The sequence below is a fragment of the Oncorhynchus mykiss genome, chromosome 2 (assembly GCF_013265735.2).
Source record: "Oncorhynchus mykiss isolate Arlee chromosome 2, USDA_OmykA_1.1, whole genome shotgun sequence".
Lineage (NCBI taxonomy): Eukaryota > Metazoa > Chordata > Actinopteri > Salmoniformes > Salmonidae > Oncorhynchus > Oncorhynchus mykiss.
The window spans coordinates 44,590,568-44,615,347 of NC_048566.1; the positions used below are offsets into that span (position 1 = coordinate 44,590,568).

Below are 24,780 nucleotides of genomic sequence, written 5' to 3' on the forward strand. Positions count from 1 at the left end.
CGTGCTTCTACACCTGCATTGCTTGCTGTTTGGGGTTTTAGGCTGGGTTTCTGTACAGCACTTTGAGATATCAGCTGATGTACGAAGGGCTATATAAATAAATTTGATTTGATTTTATCCGCTATTGAACGCAGTTTATACCGTCTTAAATGTATTACTTACGTTAAAAAATACCTACAGTTGTATTAGGAAAGTTGTTTGAAATGTTTGGACAAAGATTACAGGTAACTTATTAGATATTTTGTAGCCATGTTGCGCGAGTTGGAACCAGAGTTTTACTGGATCAAACGCGCCAAATAAATGGGCATTTTGGAGCTAAAACAAAGGAATTAATCGAACAAAAGGACCATTTGTGATGTTTATGGGACATACTGGAGTGCCAACAGAAGAAGCTCGTCAAAGGTAAGGCATGAATTATATCATAATTTCTGAGTTTTGTGTCGCGCCTGGCGGGATGAAATATGACTGTCTGTGTATGTTTGATTTGCTGTCCTCAGATAATAGCATGGTTTGCTTTCGTCGTAAAGCTTTTTTGAAATCTGACACGGTGGCTGGATTAACAAGAAGTAAAGCTTTAATTAGGTGTATTACTCTTGTGATTGTATGAAAGTTAAATATTTCTAATAATTTAATTTGAATTTGGGGCTCTGCCATTTCACCAGATGTTGTCAAATCGATCCCGTTAAATGGATTTGATCCCTAAGAATGAACGTACTTTGGTGCGAAAAGTGCAAATCAATCCCAGAATAACAGCAAAGGACCTTGTGAAGATGCTGGAGGAAACAGGTACAAAAGTATCTATATCCACAGTAAAACGAGTCCTGTATTGACATAACCTGAAAGGCCGCTCAGCAAGGAAGTAGTCACTGCTCCAAAACCACCATAAAAAAGCCAGACTACGGTTTGCAACTGCACATGGGGACAAAGATCATACTTTTTGGAGAAATGTCCTCTGGTCTGATGAAACAAAAATAGAACTGTTTGGCCATAATGACCATCGTTATGTTTGGAGGAAAAAAAGGGGAGGCTTGCAAGCCGAAGAACACCATCCTGTGAAGCACCAAAATATATATTTTTTAATGATCTGCTAAGCCATTACAATTATAACTGGCTATACTTATTTTCCCACTTACCATATTGATACCCAAGTTTCAATTATACTTACCACAACCAATGTTTGTAAACTTACCATTAAAAAGCACCATGATGATTAAGTGTCAATATAGTTGTACCATAATAATTTGCACTGTTAAGCATACTGTAACTTTGTAAACTTTCAATTGTCCTAATATTCCACCCATTAAAACCTCCCCCCATGTCTAGGTCTGTTGTCACTAAGACCATCAGACCATCTTCCTGACTCATGACGCACCTTTGCACCCTAATGCAAACCCTTGGCCCGCCAATTGGCGTTGGCCAGAGGGGAATGAGGGTAGTCCCATGATAACATAAATATCTATGAGGGTGCTTTTTAGGAGAACTAATGAAATAACATGGGGAAAACAGTGAAAAAAAAGTTACAATAATAGGTCATAGAAATAGTAACAGCACAATCTTATAAATGCATGCTCATATTTAGAAAGTCCTAGCAAGGCTATAAGCATGTCAGCCCAGCCTGCTCAGTTCAATGGATACAATTGTATGTGAACCCTTTAGAATGACTGGTATCTGATCATCTAGGTCACAACATTAGACAAACACAGTCTGCTTAAACTAATAACACACAATTATAATTGTTCATGTCTTTATTGAACACGCCATTCTGTTGTTGATTTACTTCTGTCTTTTGGGTTGTTGTCCTGTTGCGTTTCAATTGGTGGACAGGTAGCCTAACATTATCCTGCAAAATGTCTTGATACACTTGGGAATTAATTTTTCCATCGATGATAGCAAACTGTCCAGTCCTTGAGGCAGCAAAGCAGCCCCAAACCATCATGCTCCTTCCACCATTGTTTACAGTTGGGAATAGGTTTTGATGTTGGTGTGCTGTGCCTTTTTTCCTCCACACACAGTGTTGTGTGTTCCTTCCAAACAACAACTTTAGTTTCATCTGTCCACAGAATATTTTGCCAGTACCGCTGTGGAACATCCAGGTGCTCTTTTGCGAACTTCAGATGTTTCTTTTTTTGGGCAGCTTCTTCCATGGTGTCCTCCAATGAACACCATTCTTATTTAGTGTTTTACGTATTGTAGACTCGTCAACAGAGATGATAGCATCTTCCAGAGATTTCTGTAAGTCTTTAGCTGACACTCTAGCATTCTTCTTAACCTCATTGAGCATTCTGCGCTGTGCTCTTGCAGTCATCTTTGCAGGACGGCCACTCCTAGGGAGAGTAGCAACTGTGCTGAAATTTCTCAATTTCTCAAGGCAACAATTCTTAATCGTAGTTCTGACATCTCTTTTGTTCGAGGCACGGTTTACATCAGGCAATGATTCTTGTGAATAGCAAACTCAAATTCTGTGAGTGTTTTTATGGGGCAGGGCAGCTCTAACCAAAATCTCCAATCTTGTCTCATTGATTCGACTCCAGGTTCGTTGACTCCTGACTCCAATTAGCTTTAGGGGTTCACATACTTTTTGCAACCTACACTGTGAATGTTTAAATTATGTATTCAACCTAAACAAGAAAAATACAATAATTTGTGTGTTAGTTTAAGCACACTGTGTTTGTCTATATTGTTGTGACAGATGAAGATCAGATCAAATTTTATGTCAAATTTATGCAGAAATCCAGGTAATTCCATAGGGTTCACATACTTTTTCTTGCCATTGTATATATATAATCGCAAGACCAGTTCTTAATGTCCATTACATGCAGGACATATTTCATGTAGTCATCATTATATCCTGTTTAATTCTCACAAAAAAAACAAAGAAGGAAAAAGAAACAGATTCTAACGGCCACTAATGCCGGCAAGTAAAATGTATCTTGGGGATCACACTACCCATAAAGAAATACACAAGTTTAACTTACAATTGACTGACACAGCCATGGCACGATAGCCAAGAATACATACAGTACTGACAATCCAGAGCGAGTAAACCTGTAAAAACCTGTAAACCTCTCTCCACCCATACACATTTACGTTTTTATTCCAGGGTCGTTGCTCTATCACCTCGGCTGTTTTACAGCTAGGCCCAGTGGCGAATTTAGGTATAGGCAACAATGGGCACCCGCCCAGGGCGGCATCTTGCCGGGGGCAGCACGGTGCGGTTGTGCGATCAAACTGACATTTGCGCGATCGGTTTTCTATCGCTCATTTGCACGTCACGTCAATGATATCATGTCACCTTGTGGGACTGTGGGTCAATTAACCTTGTTGGAGTGGGCTCCCTGATTCTAGTTTGTGAGCTATGCAGGCTACTGCCTGGGAAGGTCTCCCACTCAGAAGTGTGAGATGGGGAGGGAGGCGGGGGTAGGTTGCCCTCAGGTCTCCCCACTGGAAGCCAGAGGTAGGGGGAGCAGGGAAATCTATCAAATAGCGCACCTTTGTACAGTACTAATGTAATTAGCCAAATCAGTCACACTACTAAATGCTACCAATTAAACCACAATTCATTCATTATACTGTGAATGTATAGTTTCACAGACATATTGTAGCATTTTTTTCTGGTTTGTGCGAAATCGTTAAGAATAATATAAAACCAGTCTGCACACCACCAAGGTGAATTGGTTTAGTCTTGACTCTTGGTCGACGGTGTTGGGGGATGGGTAATGTAGCCTTGACTCTTGGTCGACAGTGTTGGGGGATGGGTAATGTAGGCTTGACTCTTGGTCGACAGTGTTGGGGGATGGGTAATGTAGTCTTGACTCTTGGTCGACAGTGTTGGGGGATGGGTAATGTAGTCTTGACTCTTGGTCGACAGTGTTGGGGGATGGGTAATGTAGTCTTGACTCTTGGTCGACAGTGTTGGGGGACGGGTAATGTAGTCTTGACTCTTGGTCGACAGTGTTGGGGGACGGGTAATGTAGTCTTGACTCTTGGTTGACAGTGTTGGGGGATGGGTAATGTAGTCTTGACTCTTGGTTGACAGTGTTGGGGGATGGGTAATGTAGTCTTGACTCTTGGTCGACAGTGTTGGGGGATGGGTAATGTAGTCTTGACTCTTGGTCGACAGTGTTGGGGGATGGGTAATGTAGTCTTGACTCTTGGTCGACAGTGTTGGGGGATGGGTAATGTAGTCTTGACTCTTGGTCGACAGTGTTGGGGGATGGGTAATGTAGTCTTGACTCTTGGTCGACTGTTGGGGGATGGGTAATGTAGTCTTGACTCTTTTTCGACAGTGTTGGGGGATGGGTAATGTAGTCTTGACTCTTGGTCGACAGTGTTGGGGGATGGGTAATGTAGTCTTGACTCTTGGTCGACAGTGTTGGGGGATGGGTAATGTAGTATTGACTCTTGGTCGACAGTGTTGGGGGATGGTAATGTAGTCTTGACTCTTGGTCGACAGTGTTGGGGGATGGGTAATGTAGTCTTGACTCTTGGTCGACAGTGTTGGGGGATGGGTAATGTAGGCTTGACTCTTGGTCGACAGTGTTGGGGGATGGGTAATGTAGTCTTGACTCTTGGTCGACAGTGTTGGGGGATGGGTAATGTAGGCTTGACTCTTGGTCGACAGTGTTGGGGGATGGGTAATGTAGGCTTGACTCTTGGTCGACAGTGTTGGGGGATGGGTAATGTAGTCTTGACTCTTGGTCGACAGTGTTGGGGGATGGGTAATGTAGTCTTGACTCTTGGTCGACAGTGTTGGGGGATGGGTAATGTAGTCTTGACTCTTGGTTGACAGTGTTGGGGGATGGGTAATGTAGTCTTGACTCTTGGTTGACAGTGTTGGGGGATGGGTATTGTAGTCTTGACTCTTGGTTGACAGTGTTGGGGGATGGGTAATGTATTGATGCTTGAGTGCCAAATCAACACACGTTTCCATTTGTCTTTGTTACTTCTTCTTGATATTTATGAGTCTTATTTTTGTATATATTTTTAGTGTGTATATGTGTACAGGTATGCCTTATAAACAGGTCTATATCGAGAGCGTGTGCTGCTTTGTGACAGGTACCTTGTGAAAGATGCGTGCTGGGGCCATTTCGGCTCCGTTTAGTGTTTTTAGAAGGAACATGGGCCAGGAGGATGCGTTCAGACGGAAGCCTGTGGGAGAAATACAGACTCTGTCAAAAAACTCTCATCCAAACACAGTAGACGAGACCCTTCACACTATTACGCAAAGGTGTACTTACTTTTATTTTATTTTTTAACTGGGCATGTCAATTAAGAACAAATTCTTATTTACAATGGCGGTCTACACCGGCCAAACCCGGACGACGCTGGGCCAATTGTGCGCCGCCCTGTGGGACTCTCAATCACGGCCGTTTGTGATATAGCCTGGAAAATAAATACAGCCTAGAAACCAAATGGATGCAAATGGGCCAAAACAGGGAGGAACTTACATTAATTTGTCCAATAAGAAACTCTCGTTTATTTACAAAAATATTTCCTCCTGCAAAACGTTGTACAACAGTGTGCACTAATAAATAGACCCAAGTATACAGTGCCTTGCGAAGGTATTCGGACCCCTTGAACTCTGCGACCTTTTGCCACATTTCAGGCTTCAAACATAAAGATATAAAACTGTATTTTTTTGTGAAGAATCAACAACAAGTGGGACACAATCATGAAGTGGAACGACATTTATTGGATATTTCAAACTTTCTTAACAAATCAAAAACTGAAAAATTGGACGTGCAAAATTATTCAGCCCCCTTAAGTTAATACTTTGTAGCCCCACCTTTTGCTGTGATTACAGCTGTAAGTCGCTTGGGGTATGTCTCTATCAGTTTTGCACATCGAGAGACTGAAATTTTTTCCCATTCCTCCTTGCAAAACAGCTCGAGCTCAGTGAGGTTGGATGGAGAGCATTTGTGAACAGCAGTTTTCAGTTCTTTCCACAGATTCTCGATTGGATTCAGGTCTGGACTTTGACTTGGCCATTCTAACACCTGGATATGTTTATTTTTGAACCATTCCATTGTAGATTTTGCTTTATGTTTTGGATCATTGTCTTGTTGGAAGACAAATCTCCGTTCCAGTCTCAGGTCTTTTGCAGACTCCATCAGGTTTTCTTCCAGAATGGTCCTGTATTTGGCTCCATCCATCTTCCCATCAATTTTAACCATCTTCCCTGTCCCTGCTGAAGAAAAGCAGGCCCAAACCATGATGCTGCCACCACCATGTTTGACAGTGGGGATGGTGTGTTCAGCTGTGTTGCTTTTACGCCAAACATAACGTTTTGCATTGTTGCCAAAAAGTTCAATTTTGGTTTCATCTGACCAGAGCACCTTCTTCCACATGTTTGGTGTGTCTCCCAGGTGGCTTGTGGCAAATTTTAAACAACACTTTTTATTCATATCTTTAAGAAATGGCTTTCTTCTTGCCACTCTTCCATAAAGGCCAGATTTGTGCAATATACGACTGATTGTTGTCCTATGGATAGAATCTCCCACCTCAGCTGTAGATCTCTGCAGTTCATCCAGAGTGATCATGGGCCTCTTGGCTGCATCTCTGATCAGTCTTCTCCTTGTATGAGCTGAAAGTTTAGAGGGACGGCCAGGTCTTGGTAGATTTGCAGTGGTCTGATACTCCTTCCATTTCAATATTATCGCTTGCACAGTGCTCCTTGGGATGTTTAAAGCTTGGGAAATATTTTTGTATCCAAATCCGGCTTTAAACTTCTTCACAACAGTATCTCGGACCTGCCTGGTGTGTTCCTTGTTCTTCATGATGCTCTCTGCGCTTTTAACGGACCTCTGAGACTATCACAGTGCAGGTGCATTTATACAGAGACTTGATTACACACAGGTGGATTGTATTTATCATCATTAGTCATTTATGTCAACATTGGATCATTCAGAGATCCTTATTGAACTTCTGGAGAGAGTTTGCTGCACTGAAAGTAAAGGGGCTGAATAATTTTGCACGCCCAATTTTTCAGTTTTTGATTTGTTAAAAAAGTTTGAAATATCCAATAAATGTCGTTCCACTTCATGATTGTGTCCCACATGTTGTTGATTCTTCACAAAAAAATACAGTTTTATATATTTATGTTTAAAGCCTGAAATGTGGCAAAAGGTCGCAAAGTTCAAGGGGTCCGAATACTTTCGCAAGGCACTGTATATCAGTCTGGTGTAAACCTAACTGAGGAAGTTAAGTAGCACTGTGTGATAGCAAACAATTTAAAGATCCAAGATTTTTTTCTTTTAAATAGGGCGCATCATATCCATAATGGGTATGTAGTATCGAGAGTCTGACTGTGTGTGTGTGTGTGTGACTGTGTGAAAATGTGTTTCTCTCTCCTCCTCACCCAATGGCGGCTGCAGCATGCCCGTGTTCTTCTCGCAGTTGCCGATAGGCTGGATTTCAGACGAGTCCACCAGGCGCCAGAAGTCGTTCTTGTTGTCGGAGCCGTCAAGGCGCAGACGCAGCCGCGATCCCGTCAGGCCCACCACTGTTGCAATGCAGGTTGACGTTGTATTCCGAGGGTCCTGCGCCTCCAGCTTCATGCCCGCCTTGAACTCATTCACTGGAGGTGTTGCACCCTGGAGAGGTAGGGGAAGGTCAGAGAGGCATGCAATGATGCTGGACAGATTCAACATGCTGAGATAGGAAGACGGCATCAAGCAAGACTAAGTATCGAAGGTGAGTTGAACTCACGCTGTGGTGACGAGGTAGCCCTGCACGCAACTTGAAATCAGTGTCACCCCTCGACCCAAGACGGAATTTCTTCTTAGCCTAATGGTTTCCTAAAAAAATCCTGCCACTTAGCAAATTTCAGGTCTTTTGAGTGGAAATGTGAATGTTGTGAGCATTCTGTGCAACTTGCACACGTTTACTGTAAACACTGGCTGTACCCGCTTTAATTACAGTTTTAGTCAGTAGCCAAGCAGGCTATTAGAGCATAATATAGGCCTATCAAAAAGGCCTACAAACAAAACCAATGGAGCAACATGGAAATAGCTATTGATTTCTATTATATATACAGTGCCTTGCGAAAGTATTCGGCCCCCTTGAACTTTGCGACCTTTTGCCACATTTCAGGCTTCAAACAAAGATATAAAACTGTATTTTTTTGTGAAGAATCAACAACAAGTGGGACACAATCATGAAGTGGAACGATATTTATTGGATATTTCAAACTTTCTTAACAAATCAAAAACTGAACAATTGGGTGTGCAAAATTATTCAGCACCCTTAAGTTAATACTTTGTAGCGCCACCTTTTGCTGCGATTACAGCTGTAAGTCGCTTGGGGTATGTCTCTATCAGTTTTGCACATCGAGAGACTGACATTTTTTCCCATTCCTCCTTGCAAAACAGCTCGAGCTCAGTGAGGTTGGATGGAGAGCATTTGTGAACAGCAGTTTTCAGTTCTTTCCACAGATTCTCGATTGGATTCAGGTCTGGACTTTGACTTGGCCATTCTAACACCTGGATATGTTTATTTTTGAACCATTCCATTGTAGATTTTGCTTTATGTTTTGGATCATTGTCTTGTTGGAAGACAAATCTCCGTCCCAGTCTCAGGTCTTTTGCAGACTCCATCAGGTTTTCTTCCAGAATGGTCCTGTATTTGGCTCCATCCATCTTCCCATCAATTTTAACCATCTTCCCTGTCCCTGCTGAAGAAAAGCAGGCCCAAACCATGATGCTGCCACCACCATGTTTGACAGTGGGGATGGTGTGTTCAGCTGTGTTGCTTTTACGCCAAACATAACGTTTTGCATTGTTGCCAAAAAGTTCAATTTTGGTTTCATCTGACCAGAGCACCTTCTTCCACATGTTTGGTGTGTCTCCCAGGTGGCTTGTGGCAAACTTTAAACAACACTTTTTATGGATATCTTTAAGAAATGGCTTTCTTCTTGCCACTCTTCCATAAAGGCCAGATTTGTGCAATATACGACTGATTGTTGTCCTATGGACAGAGTCTCCAACCTCAGCTGTAGATCTCTGCAGTTCATCCAGAGTGATCATGGGCCTCTTGGCTGCATCTCTGATCAGTCTTCTCCTTGTATGAGCTGAAAGTTTAGAGGGACGGCCAGGTCTTGGTAGATTTGCAGTGGTCTGATACTCCTTCCATTTCAATATTATCGCTTGCACAGTGCTCCTTGGGATGTTTAAAGCTTGGGAAATATTTTTGTATCCAAATCCGGCTTTAAACTTCTTCACAACAGTATCTCGGACCTGCCTGGTGTGTTCCTTGTTCTTCATGATGCTCTCTGCGCTTTTGACGGACCTCTGAGACTATCACAGTGCAGGTGTATTGATACAGAGACTTGATTACACACAGGTGGATTGTATTTATCATCATTAGTCATTTAGGTCAACATTGGATCATTCAGAGATCCTCACTGAACTCCTGGAGAGAGTTTGCTGCACTGAAAGTAAAGGGGCTGAATAATTTTGCACGCCCAATTTTTCAGTTTTTAAATTTGTTAAGAAAGTTTGAAATATCCAATAAATGTCGTTCCACTTCATGATTGTGTCCCACTTGTTGTTGATTCTTCACAAAAAAATACAGTTTTATATCTTTATGTTTGAAGCCTGAAATGTGGCAAAAGGTCGCAAAGTTCAAGGGGGCCGAATACTTTCGCAAGGCACTGTATATCCTACAGTCATGAAACATTATGCAGGGCTTGACATGAACCTTTGAGCAACTTGTCCTTCAGACCAGGAGGACAGATTTTGTACCTGTCCAAAAGCTCAAGTCACCAAATAATAAATGGTTTGTAGCCTAAACACCAAATAGGTGACTGAACATTGTGTTGCATGATGGAAGAAACCACTTTACAAAATAACATTAATTATTATTACCATACAGAGAATCAAACAAAAACGCAGGCTACCCATTAGCTACTTTGCATTTTCAAGCCTGTCTCAAAATACAACACTGACTAACTTTTCAAAGAAGACTAGATATATACAGGTTTTCTGCTCGTTGTAGGAAGCAACCACTTGCTGATAAATTATCTATTTGTGGGTCTTTGCACCGCCTGTCAATTCATCATTGCGGCAGTCCTGGTGTTGCGCAGCCAAGCAGCTTAGAGGGAACATTGGTTAAGACGTTGGTCTTCCTGAGCTACATATAGATGCTGCATATTGTCACTGGTGAGACTTCGGCTGCCAGGGTTAACCTATATCTCATATTGCTTGTTGGTCATAATTCTTACAAACTCTGTAAATGCCATGGTTTGTGGAATGGCTTAAAATAATTTTAGGAGCAGAAGGTTCACATAGGGTAGTAGCATGCCTTGACATGAGATTTTGGTGAGGAGGATATACTATAGTCTGATTAGGGGGGCTTACCTGTCTGAAGCAGTGGGCAGGTGCAGCACTAGCACCTGTTTCCTTTAGGTATTTGTCCCAACTGAAGTGCCCTGTGGGACAGAAAAAGCACAATGGCTGCTTTATGTTGTCTACCGTTATGTTTTTGTGTGAATGGGTGTGGTTTTGGGGTTCAGTGTTATGTTATGTGCTAGTGTTAAGGTGTCCCCATCCTTCCCAGCCGAAACCGTTCGGAAGAGTTCGTGCATATATTATGACAACATTTTGGGACGTGTTTGTTCGTTTTGAACTTCAGTAAGGTTTTTTTTTCTCTCGGTTGTTCGGGGGCACATTTTTTTCTTGAGGCAAGCTGAAGTCTACGCCCGTTCATTGGTGAACAGTAGGGATTCTTCAGTCGTCTTTGCTGTTATTCAACAAGAGACGACTAATTTCCATGCACATTTTTTCATTGAGAAATACTGCACCAAATATCTTCGTTAGATGTAAAATTGCGTGACTAAGATCGCCTCTGCAAAAACGTCCAAATTAATTACAGATTTCTTAGACTAATTCTGACTTTTTTGGGGGGAAGTGTATACTGACTACGGCATCTCAAAATGGACAAACAGTACTATTGCCGCTTTCTTCTCATTTTTCAAGCGAAGGTATTTTAAGGTAGAATGCTTAGCACACTTGTTCGGTTCCCCTAGCCGACTTGGGCTAGTCGCCAGCCACCTGAAGCAAGCTGACGCCTTTAGAACAGTGTTATAGCCAGGGGTTGGAACCGGTTCAGGGAACAGAACCGAAAACAGCGACATTTTTTCAAGGAACAGAAACGGGTTAGAAAGTGATCCATACTGTTTCGGAACAGAACCGATATTTCAAAACAATCTAAGCAAAGCCCTCACTCAGTCACTCAGAAACATATTCCAGTATCTGCTTGCAAGTTGAAAATATTTTCCAGTGTGTGTGTGTGTGTTTAGCCTACCTGCCCCTCCGAAGTATCGGCTACTGTACTGACATTACAAGCGTGATTCAGATGATAGGGAGAGAGATTTTTAATTAGCAAGAGAAGAATGGATTAACTTTTTCAATGCTAGTTAAGGATACTATAGACCTAGTTATCACGGTTCACGTTAAGATTTATTACACAAAAAGGTAAGACATGTTTTTAATTCTGGTGCCGCTTTGCGCAAGCTTTTTAGCTATATAGTTCAAAGGACATTCAAAGTTCCTCTATAGAAGCCGCTCCTCCTAGGTATAATTCTGGGGACCAGATAATGCATGTCATAAGATGCCCAGTGCTTCAAGCCTCCTCCTCAGCCCCCTGCTGCTCTCTCCTCACCCCGCAAAATTTCAGTCGCAATAATTTAATGAGCTAAATGTAGAAAATAAAAAATGATTCAACAGGTTAAAAAAAGGTACAGAAAATAATATAAAGCGGTACTTTTTGGGGATTCGAACCGGTTCAGAACTTTATTTTGCTGGCCGGAAAGGCGGAACGGAACGAAAAAAAAATGGTGGTTCTGTTCAGAACGAAACAATTGGAAAATAATTTGTTCCAACCCCTGGTTATGACTGATATGTATGCGTTTGATTCATAATGTTGTTTTCATTCAGCAGTGATTCATCTGAGAAAGTTGGTGTGTGTGATAATGTACCTCCTTGGTACTGCGATGGGACCCGGGATGGACGGCCACTTCGGGCATGCTTGATCCGCCTGCCATCTCTCCACTCAATAGCTAGAGAGAGCAGGGCACAAGGTTTCGGAGACACACTTAACCTCAAAGGCTAGCCGACACCATTCAATGAAACTATCTATTCATAACTAGAATAAATACACTTGATCTTTAGCAACAGTCAATGAGATGTGTGAGGCCAAACTATCACATCAGCATCTGAGACTTCTATACACACATTAAAGTAGGCTAAATAGAGGACCCTTCTTGAGCAGCATCCTTAGAAGATGTACATTATGCTTTTCAAATGGACAATTGCATTCCATTTCTTAACATGACATTACCTTTTTGTGGCACTGGTTTCTTCATGCTCCAGTAATACTAAGTTCAAGACACAATAGTCCACTCTCTAAAGAAGGGAAACGAGAGGGGAAAAAAAACATTGAAGTAAACACAAACCATTTGATACTTCCCTCTTCATGTTAGGTCAGAATTTAGGTCCAATATGGACCTTTTTTGTACATTATTGTGTTCAAGAAGCCAGTCTGGTGTAGCCTATACTAGTGCTAGCCTGGTTAGCCTTTTAAGGGTGATTCCAGCATTATGGACATTACATTTGCACGCACAAATCTAAATTTAATTTCTAACAGAATGGACAAGCAAAATAGAAATTAAAGTGTTGATGAACTGAAATAAAAGATCCCAGAAATTACCCACGTGCACAAAAAGCTTCTCTCTCAAATCTTGTGCACAAGTTGTACATACCTGTTAGTGAGCAATTCTACTTTGCTAAAGTAATCCATCCAACTGACAGGGGTGGCATATCAAGAAGCTGATTAAACAGTATGATCATTACACAGGTGCACCTTGTGCTGGGGACAATAGAAGGCCATTCCAAAATGTGCAGTTTTGTAACACAACACAATGCCACAGATGTCTCAAGTTGAGGGAGTGTGCAATTGGAATGCTGACTGCAGGAATGTCCACCAGAGCTGTTGCCAGAGAATTTAATGTTTATTTCTCTACCTCCAAACTTGTTTTAGAGAATTTGGCAGTACGTCCAACCGGCCACACAAATCACAGACCACGTGTAACCATGCTAGCCCAGGACTTTTTCACCTGTGGAATCGTTCACCTGGACAGCTGGTGAAACTGTGGGTTTTCACAACCAAAGAATTTCTGCACAAACTGTCAGAAACCGTCTCAGGGAAGCTCGTCCTCACCAGGGTCTTGACCTGACTGCAGTTTGGCGTCGTAACCGACCTCATAAGGCAAATGCTCACCTCCGATGGCCACTGGCACGCTAAAGAAGTGTGCTCTTTATGGATGAATCCCAGATTCAACTGTACCGGGCAGATGGCAGACAAGCGTGTATGGCGTTGTGTGGGCGAGCGGTTTGCAGATGTCAATGTTGTGAACAGAGCGCCACAAGGTGGTGGTGGGGTAAAGGAATGGGAAAGTATAAGCTACAAAAATATAAAACGCAACATGCAACCATTTCAAAGATTTTACTGAGTTACAGTTCCTAAGCAAATCAGTAAATTTCACATAACGGGGAATACAGATATGCATCTGTTGGTCACAAATACCTTAAAAAAAAAAGTAGGGGCGTGGGTCAGAACCTGTCAGCATCTGGTGTGCAGCGTGACACATCGCCTTCACATAGAGTTGATCAAGCTGTTGATTGTGGCCTGTGCAATGTTGTCCCACTCCTCTTCAATGGCTGTGTGAAGTTTCTGGATATTGGCGGGGAACTGGAACACGCTATCGTACACGTTACAGAGCATCCCAAACATGCTCAACGGATGACATGTCCTGTGAATATGCAGGCCATGGAAGAACTGGGACACTTTCAGCTTCCAGGGATTGTGTACAGATCCTTGCGACATGGGGCCGGGCATTATGCTGAAACATGAGAGGATGGTGACGGATGAATGGCACGACAATGGCCCTCACAATCTCATCAGTGTCTCTGTGTACTCAAATTGCCATTGATAAAATGAAATTGTGTTCGTTGTCCGTAGCTTATGCCTGCCCATACCATAACCCCACCACTACAATGGGGCACTCTGTTCACAACGTTGACATCAACAAACCGCTCACCCACACGACACAATACACGTGGCCTGCGGTTGAGGCCGGGTTGGACGTACTGCAAGCTTCGTGATATGCCACACCTGTAAGGTGGATTATCTTGGCAAAGTAGAAATTCTGACTAACAGGGATATAAACAAATTTTGTCCATAACATTTTAGATAGATACCTTCCAACCTTAGGCCGTGCCCATCCCCCTCCTCCTCCCAGAGCCGAAAAGCCATGAAATACAATTGACTGAAATATCTTTGACTTGGCCTCCTGTAATGTTCAAAATTCATACAATTTCCTACTTATACGTTTCAAAAAGCATGAACTCCAACATATAGACCGTAAGGATAATTATTGACGTGTTTCATTTGGCAATGACTAACTTCATTTGTGGATGCTCAGGTTGACTTCCCCACGGATTGCGCTTAACGCTCTCCACTTCTGTCGGCCAGGCAGGGGGTTGGCGTTGGAGGCAGACGACAGGGTACAACAAAGATGTGGCCCCAGCTGTCAGCAGACCTCGGGCACCCACCCAAACACACTCAGGGCTCACTGTTGACACAGCAGCTCTGGGAGAATCAGAAAACTCACCCGTTGGGGTATTGACAAAACAAGAGGAGCCAGACTGGAGAAACAGAATGGGTAACATTATAGCCAATATAGGGTATTCATTTCAAGCGGTCACCATCTGTTTTGGATCTTAAAAATGATCTAAAGTCAGTGTTGTTTATGACACAGTACACTGTGAATGATTTTTCTTTTACCTTTATTTAACTAGGCAAGTCAGTTAAGAACAGGGGATGTCTGGCTGGCTATCCTTGACTTGAGAGGATTTGGCCCCTAACCCTGAGCTTAGGTTAACTACCAGTTGGCTACGACACACAGGTCATTAGGTCAGACAAACAAACAAGTGGCTGAAATTATATTGGTCCTCAAAGTAGACTAGATTTGCAGTCACAGCTACTCACGAATCCTGTGTTTATACAATGCATGCAGCCAGGTCATTGAAATGAATAGCAGATAAAGGCAAATTGACTAATTAATGCATATTTACCAAGTAGCCACACTAAACACGCCAACCATTTAAAGATATATCAACAACAAAGTATCCTTGCAGACTTTGTTTTTTCTCCTTAACTGGTTTAGAATAACAGATTGCTGACTATTCATACACACCAGCAGCACTGCATCAGTAACTGTATCAAGCTAGCAAAGTAGCTAGCTACATAATTTCAGCTGGCAATCAAATAGACTTCTAAATTAAGCTAGCCTTAAACTCAGTTACTGTAAGTTTGCATGCTAGCTACCATTAGTTAAGTTTACATTGGACTGACAAGTGGTCATAAATAACGGTTTAAAAGATGCAATACTAGGCTATAACGGTTTCAAATGTGTAATACTAGGCTATAGAAATGGAGAAGACAAACAAATAATAATTATAATATGCAATAAAAAACCTTAAGATCATAACAGTCTTCAAAAGTGTATTCAGTTGGTTCTCTCAATAGAAGTGCGCCTTTTTCGTTGCGTCAAGGGGAAGTCGACCAGCTCCCTCCTTTTTCCTTCCCAGAAAAAAATAACAGCGTCATTAACTACTAGATAGGACAGACCAACCAGCTCGCTTCTACTACCACTATTATTGATAATGACCCACGCCAATGCTGTACTATCTATAAGGAAAATTGGCTACCATCATTAGTCCGTTTAATATGACTAAAATACCGATTTTTAAGTTAGCCTAGCTAGGATAAGATAAATGGTTCCATTCAAAACACAAAGCCAACACATGGGAAAACACAAAAGCCAAGCAATTCATCACGCTAGCAAGAAATTCAGCCAGCAAATATGTTTATTTAAGAGTGAGGATAAGAAGAGGTACCTACCTCCAAGCTAATAACATGGGCATGCTCGAACAACAGATAGCTAGCTCCGTCAACACAGCACGCTAACGGGAAGACTTAATTTTCGCCATCTATCGTTGGCCTGATTATAAATACATCATCATCAATAAATGCTAGCTAAATTACCAGCTAAAACATGTGTTTGTTAAAAAGAGTATAGCGTGTAAACAATATATTAGTCTGTTTACCTTGCTTTGAAATGTTTGTGTATTGTTTTATGTGGATTGAGCTAGTGGCTGTCCGCCATGTTTTTTCTTCTTTAAATTTGTATCGGCGGTTGGCATCCAACGTTATGGTGCATTACCGCCACCTACTGTACTGGAGTGTGGGCTAGAGACGGGGAGAAACTAAATCCTACCTGCCAACTCCGTTGCTATTAAAAAAGATAACACACTTTCCCGTTGGATGCTTTCCAATCACATTTAAGGACTAAGAGGTCTAAGGCACTGTATTTCAGTGCAAGAGGTGTCGCTACAGTCCCTGGTTCGATTCCAGGCTGAATCACATCTGGCCGTGATTGGGAGTCCCATAGGGTGGCGCACAATTGGCCCAGCGTTGTCCAGTTTTGGCCGGGGTAGGCCATCATTGTAAATAAGAATTTGTTCTTAAATGACTTGCCTAGTAAAATAAAGGTTTAATAAATTAATAATTCTAAATCGAATAATTCTAAGCAGAGCACTGGGTCCATAGTTCCCCTTCCTGAACCCACTATGATGTGGCGATACTAGCCCCTTGCTCGAATCATACATTCCATAATATTACATACATGTAATATTAAAGCTATTAGCCGATAGCTAGTTGGCCTCGTTGGGTCCTTCCCTGGCTTCCGGATTGGTACCACTACTGCCTCCTTCCAACTGCCTGGTAGATACCCCTCCTCCCACACTGTGTTGTATAACACCAAAACCTTATCCAGTGCCTCATCACTACAAAGACAGAGAAAGACAGAGAAAGACAGAGAAAGACAGAGAAAGACAGAGAAAGACAGACAGACACAGACAGAGAAAGACAGACAGACACAGACAGAGAAAGACAGACAGACACAGACAGAGAAAGACAGACAGACACAGACAGAGAAAGACAGACAGAAAGACACACAGACAAAGACACACAGACACACAGACACACAGACAGACAGACAGACACAGACAGAGAAAGACAGAGAAAGACAGACAGACACAGACAGAGAAAGACAGACAGACACAGACAGAGAAAGACAGACAGACACAGACAGAGAAAGACAGACAGACACAGACAGAGAAAGACAGACAGACACAGACAGAGAAAGACAGACAGACACAGACAGAGAAAGACAGACAGACACAGACAGAGAAAGACAGACAGACACAGACAGACACAGACAGAGAAAGACAGACAGACACAGACAGACAGACAGACAGACAAAGACAGACAGACACAGACACAGAGAAAGACAGACAGACACAGACAGACACAGACAGAGAAAGACAGACAGACACAGACAGAGAAAGACAGACAGACAGACACAAAGACACACAGACAGACAGACAGAAAGACAGACAGACACAGACAGACAGACACAGACAGAGAAAGACAGACAGACAGAGAAAGACAGACAGACACAGACACAGAGAAAGACAGACAGACACAGAGAAAGACAGACAGACACAGACAGAGAAAGACAGACAGACACAGACAGACAAAGACAGACAGACACAGACAGAGAAAGACAGACACAGACAGAGAAAGACAGACAGACAGACACAAAGACACACAGACACACAGACACACAGACAGAAAGACAGACAGACACAGACAGAGAAAGACAGACAGACACAGACAGAGAAAGACAGACAGACAGAGAAAGACAGACAGACACAGACAGACAGAGAAAGACAGACAGACACAGAGAAAGACAGACAGACACAGACAGAGAAAGACAGACAGACACAGACAGAGAAAGACAGACAGACACAAAGACACACAGACACACAGACACACAGACACACAGACAGACAGACAGACACAGACAGAGAAAGACAGAGAAAGACAGACAGACACAGACAGAGAAAGACAGACAGACACAGACAGAGAAAGACAGACAGACACAGACAGAGAAAGACAGACAGACACAGACAGAGAAAGACAGACAGACACAGACAGAGAAAGACAGACAGACACAGACAGAGAAAGACAGACAGACACAGACAGAGAAAGACAGACAGACACAGACAGACACAGACAGAGAAAGACAGACAGACACAGACAGACAGACAGACAAAGACAGACAGACACAGACACAGAGAAAGACAGACAGACACAGACAGACACAGACAGAGAAAGACAGACAGACACAGACAGAGAAAGACAGACAGACAGACACAAAGACACACAGACAGACAGACAGAAAGACAGACAGACACAGACAGACAGACACAGACAGAGAAAGACAGACAGACAGAGAAAGACAGACAGACACAGACACAGAGAAAGACAGACAGACACAGAGAAAGACAGACAGACACAGACAGAGAAAGACAGACAGACACAGACAGACAAAGACAGACAGACACAGACAGAGAAAGACAGACACAGACAGAGAAAGACAGACAGACAGACACAAAGACACACAGACACACAGACACACAGACACACAGACAGAAAGACAGACAGACACAGACAGAGAAAGACAGACAGACACAGACAGAGAAAGACAGACAGACAGAGAAAGACAGACAGACACAGACAGACAGAGAAAGACAGACAGACACAGAGAAAGACAGACAGACACAGACAGAGAAAGACAGACAGACACAGACAGAGAAAGACAGACAGACACAAAGACACACAGACACACAGACACACAGACAGACAGACAGAAAGACAGACAGACACAGACAGAGAAAGACAGACAGACAGAGAAAGACAGACAGACAGAGAAAGACAGACAGACACAGACACAGAGAAAGACAGACAGACACAGACAGAGAAAGACAGACAGACACAGACAGAGAAAGACAGACAGACACAGACAGAGAAAGACAGACAGACACAGACAGAGAAAGACAGACAGACACAGACAGAGAAAGACAGACAGACACAGACAGAGAAAGACAGACAGACACAGACAGAGAAAGACAGACAGACACAGACAGAGAAAGACAGACAGACACAGACAGAGAAAGACAGACAGACAGACACAGAGAGAGAAAGACAGACAGACACAGAGAGAGAAAGACAGACAGACACAGAGAGAGAAAGACAGACAGACACAGACAGAGAAAGACAGACAGACACAGACAGAGAAAGACAGACAGACAGACAAAGACAGACAGACACAGACACAGACAAAGACAGACAGACACAGACACAGAGAAAGACAGACAGACACAGACACAGAGAAAGACAGACAGACACAGACAGAGAAAGACAGACAGACACAGACAGAGAAAGACAGACAGACACAGACAGAGAAAGACAGACAGACACAGACAGAGAAAGACAGACAGACACAGACAGAGAAAGACAGACAGACACAGACAGAGAAAGACAGACAGACACAGACAGAGAAAGACAGACAGACAGACAGAGAAAGACAGACAGACACAGACAGAGAAAGACAGACAGACACAGACAGAGAAAGACAGACAGACACAGACAGAGAAAGACAGACAGACACAGACAGAGAAAGACAGACAGACACAGACAGAGAAAGACAGACAGACACAGACAGAGAAAGACAGACAGACACAGACAGACACAGACAGAGAAAGACAGACAGACACAGACAGACAGACAGAGAAAGACAGACAGACACAGACACAGAGAAAGACAGACAGACACAGACAGACACAGACAGAGAAAGACAGACAGACACAGACAGAGAAAGACAGACAGACAGACACAAAGACACACAGACAGACAGACAGACAGAAAGACAGACAGACACAGACACAGAGAAAGACAGACAGACACAGACACAGAGAAAGACAGACAGACACAGACAGAGAAAGACAGACAGACACAGACAGAGAAAGACAGACAGACACAGACAGAGAAAGACAGACAGACACAGACAGAGAAAGACAGACAGACACAGACAGAGAAAGACAGACAGACACAGACATAGAAAGACAGACAGACACAGACAGAGAAAGACAGACAGACACAGACAGAGAAAGACAGACAGACAGACAGAGAAAGACAGACAGACACAGACAGAGAAAGACAGACAGACACAGACAGAGAAAGACAGACAGACACAGACAGAGAAAGACAGACAGACACAGACAGAGAAAGACAGACAGACACAGACAGAGAAAGACAGACAGACACAGACAGAGAAAGACAGACAGACACAGACAGACACAGACAGAGAAAGACAGACAGACACAGACAGACAGACAGAGAAAGACAGACAGACACAGACACAGAGAAAGACAGACAGACACAGACAGACACAGACAGAGAAAGACAGACAGACACAGACAGAGAAAGACAGACAGACAGACACAAAGACACACAGACAGACAGACAGACAGAAAGACAGACAGACACAGACAGACAGACACAGACAGAGAAAGACAGACAGACAGAGAAAGACAGACATACACAGACACAGAGAAAGACAGACAGACACAGAGAAAGACAGACAGACACAGACAGAGAAAGACAGACAGACACAGACAGACAAAGACAGACAGACACAGACAGAGAAAGACAGACACAGACAGAGAAAGACAGACAGACAGACACAAAGACACACAGACACACAGACACACAGACAGACAGACAGAAAGACAGACAGACACAGACAGAGAAAGACAGACAGACACAGACAGAGAAAGACAGACAGACAGAGAAAGACAGACAGACACAGACAGACAGAGAAAGACAGACAGACACAGAGAAAGACAGACAGACACAGACAGAGAAAGACAGACAGACACAGACAGAGAAAGACAGACAGACACAGACAGAGAAAGACAGACAGACACAGACAGACACAGACAGAGAAAGACAGACAGACACAGACAGACAGACAGACAAAGACAGACAGACACAGACACAGAGAAAGACAGACAGACACAGACAGACACAGACAGAGAAAGACAGACAGACACAGACAGAGAAAGACAGACAGACAGACACAAAGACACACAGACAGACAGACAGAAAGACAGACAGACACAGACAGACAGACACAGACAGAGAAAGACAGACAGACAGAGAAAGACAGACAGACACAGACACAGAGAAAGACAGACAGACACAGAGAAAGACAGACAGACACAGACAGAGAAAGACAGACAGACACAGACAGACAAAGACAGACAGACACAGACAGAGAAAGACAGACACAGACAGAGAAAGACAGACAGACAGACACAAAGACACACAGACACACAGACACACAGACACACAGACAGAAAGACAGACAGACACAGACAGAGAAAGACAGACAGACACAGACAGAGAAAGACAGACAGACAGAGAAAGACAGACAGACACAGACAGACAGAGAAAGACAGACAGACACAGAGAAAGACAGACAGACACAGACAGAGAAAGACAGACAGACACAGACAGAGAAAGACAGACAGACACAAAGACACACAGACACACAGACACACAGACAGACAGACAGAAAGACAGACAGACACAGACAGAGAAAGACAGACAGACAGAGAAAGACAGACAGACACAGACACAGAGAAAGACAGACAGACACAGACAGAGAAAGACAGACAGACACAGACAGAGAAAGACAGACAGACACAGACAGAGAAAGACAGACAGACACAGACAGAGAAAGACAGACAGACACAGACAGAGAAAGACAGACAGACACAGACAGAGAAAGACAGACAGACACAGACAGAGAAAGACAGACAGACACAGACAGAGAAAGACAGACAGACACAGACAGAGAAAGACAGACAGACAGACACAGAGAGAGAAAGACAGACAGACACAGAGAGAGAAAGACAGACAGACACAGAGAGAGAAAGACAGACAGACACAGACAGAGAAAGACAGACAGACACAGACAGAGAAAGACAGACAGACAGACAAAGACAGACAGACACAGACACAGACAAAGACAGACAGACACAGACACAGAGAAAGACAGACAGACACAGACACAGAGAAAGACAGACAGACACAGACAGAGAAAGACAGACAGACACAGACAGAGAAAGACAGACAGACACAGACAGAGAAAGACAGACAGACACAGACAGAGAAAGACAGACAGACACAGACAGAGAAAGACAGACAGACACAGACAGAGAAAGACAGACAGACACAGACAGAGAAAGACAGACAGACAGACAGAGAAAGACAGACAGACACAGACAGAGAAAGACAGACAGACACAGACAGAGAAAGACAGACAGACACAGACAGAGAAAGACAGACAGACACAGACAGAGAAAGACAGACAGACACAGACAGAGAAAGACAGACAGACACAGACAGAGAAAGACAGACAGACACAGACAGACACAGACAGAGAAAGACAGACAGACACAGACAGACAGACAGAGAAAGACAGACAGACACAGACACAGAGAAAGACAGACAGACACAGACAGACACAGACAGAGAAAGACAGACAGACACAGACAGAGAAAGACAGACAGACAGACACAAAGACACACAGACAGACAGACAGACAGAAAGACAGACAGACACAGACACAGAGAAAGACAGACAGACACAGACACAGAGAAAGACAGACAGACACAGACAGAGAAAGACAGACAGACACAGACAGAGAAAGACAGACAGACACAGACAGAGAAAGACAGACAGACACAGACAGAGAAAGACAGACAGACACAGACAGAGAAAGACAGACAGACACAGACATAGAAAGACAGACAGACACAGACAGAGAAAGACAGACAGACACAGACAGAGAAAGACAGACAGACAGACAGAGAAAGACAGACAGACACAGACAGAGAAAGACAGACAGACACAGACAGAGAAAGACAGACAGACACAGACAGAGAAAGACAGACAGACACAGACAGAGAAAGACAGACAGACACAGACAGAGAAAGACAGACAGACACAGACAGAGAAAGACAGACAGACACAGACAGACACAGACAGAGAAAGACAGACAGACACAGACAGACAGACAGAGAAAGACAGACAGACACAGACACAGAGAAAGACAGACAGACACAGACAGACACAGACAGAGAAAGACAGACAGACACAGACAGAGAAAGACAGACAGACAGACACAAAGACACACAGACAGACAGACAGACAGAAAGACAGACAGACACAGACAGACAGACACAGACAGAGAAAGACAGACAGACAGAGAAAGACAGACATACACAGACACAGAGAAAGACAGACAGACACAGAGAAAGACAGACAGACACAGACAGAGAAAGACAGACAGACACAGACAGACAAAGACAGACAGACACAGACAGAGAAAGACAGACACAGACAGAGAAAGACAGACAGACAGACACAAAGACACACAGACACACAGACACACAGACAGACAGACAGAAAGACAGACAGACACAGACAGAGAAAGACAGACAGACACAGACAGAGAAAGACAGACAGACAGAGAAAGACAGACAGACACAGACAGACAGAGAAAGACAGACAGACACATAGAAAGACAGACAGACACAGACAGAGAAAGACAGACAGACACAGACAGAGAAAGACAGACAGACACAAAGACACACAGACACACAGACACACAGACAGACAGACAGAAAGACAGACAGACACAGACAGAGAAAGACAGACAGACAGAGAAAGACAGACAGACAGAGAAAGACAGACAGACAGAGAAAGACAGACAGACACAGACACAGAGAAAGACAGACAGACACAGACAGAGAAAGACAGACAGACACAGACAGAGAAAGACAGACAGACACAGACAGAGAAAGACAGACAGACACAGACAGAGAAAGACAGACAGACACAGACAGAGAAAGACAGACAGACACAGACAGAGAAAGACAGACAGACACAGACAGAGAAAGACAGACAGACACAGACAGAGAAAGACAGACAGACAGACACAGACAGAGAAAGACAGACAGACAGACACAGAGAGAGAAAGACAGACAGACACAGACAGAGAAAGACAGACAGACACAGACAGAGAAAGACAGACAGACACAGACAGAGAAAGACAGACAGACAGACAAAGACAGACAGACACAGACACAGACAAAGACAGACAGACACAGACACAGAGAAAGACAGACAGACACAGACACAGAGAAAGACAGACAGACACAGACAGAGAAAGACAGACAGACACAGACAGAGAAAGACAGACAGACACAGACAGAGAAAGACAGACAGACACAGACAGAGAAAGACAGACAGACACAGACAGAGAAAGACAGACAGACACAGACAGAGAAAGACAGACAGACAGACAGAGAAAGACAGACAGACACAGACAGAGAAAGACAGACAGACACAGACAGAGAAAGACAGACAGACACAGACAGAGAAAGACAGACAGACACAGACAGAGAAAGACAGACAGACACAGACAGAGAAAGACAGACAGACACAGACAGAGAAAGACAGACAGACACAGACAGAGAAAGACAGACAGACACAGACAGAGAAAGACAGACAGACACAGACAGAGAAAGACAGACAGACACACAGACACACAGAGAGAGAAAGACAGACAGACACACAGACACACAGACAGAGAAAGACAGACAGACACACAGACACACAGACAGAGAAAGACAGACAGACACAGACAGAGAAAGACAGACAGACACAGACAGAGAAAGACAG

General features: G+C 43.3%; 1 protein-coding gene across 27 annotated transcripts in view; it reads right to left on the minus strand.

Annotated features, from left to right (window-relative positions):
- The window catches only part of LOC110490449 (polycomb protein SCMH1), a 33,424-nt gene extending 17,126 nt beyond the window's left edge, over nucleotides 1–16,298 (minus strand). For 10 of the 27 annotated variants that reach the window (XR_005036923.1, XR_005036902.1, XR_005036928.1 and 7 more), the window contains exons 1-8: nucleotides 15,961–16,250; nucleotides 15,535–15,639; nucleotides 14,461–14,629; nucleotides 12,337–12,401; nucleotides 11,975–12,055; nucleotides 10,356–10,426; nucleotides 7,358–7,592; nucleotides 5,060–5,148 (exon numbers count right to left, since the gene is read on the minus strand). Coding sequence is in view for 2 of the 27 variants with exons in the window: in XM_036949572.1 (XP_036805467.1) it covers nucleotides 5,060–5,148; nucleotides 7,358–7,592; nucleotides 10,356–10,426; nucleotides 11,975–12,055; nucleotides 12,337–12,361 (501 nt within the window). In the remaining 25 variants the exon portion in view is untranslated. Of the gene's footprint in view, nucleotides 1–5,059; nucleotides 5,149–7,357; nucleotides 7,593–10,355; nucleotides 10,427–11,974; nucleotides 12,056–12,336; nucleotides 12,402–14,460; nucleotides 14,703–15,534; nucleotides 15,640–15,960 lie in introns of all 27 variants that reach the window. The other 17 variants (XR_005036916.1, XR_005036906.1, XR_005036912.1 and 14 more) reach the window with 17 other exon arrangements.
- Between the last annotated feature and the right edge of the window lie 8,482 nt (nucleotides 16,299–24,780).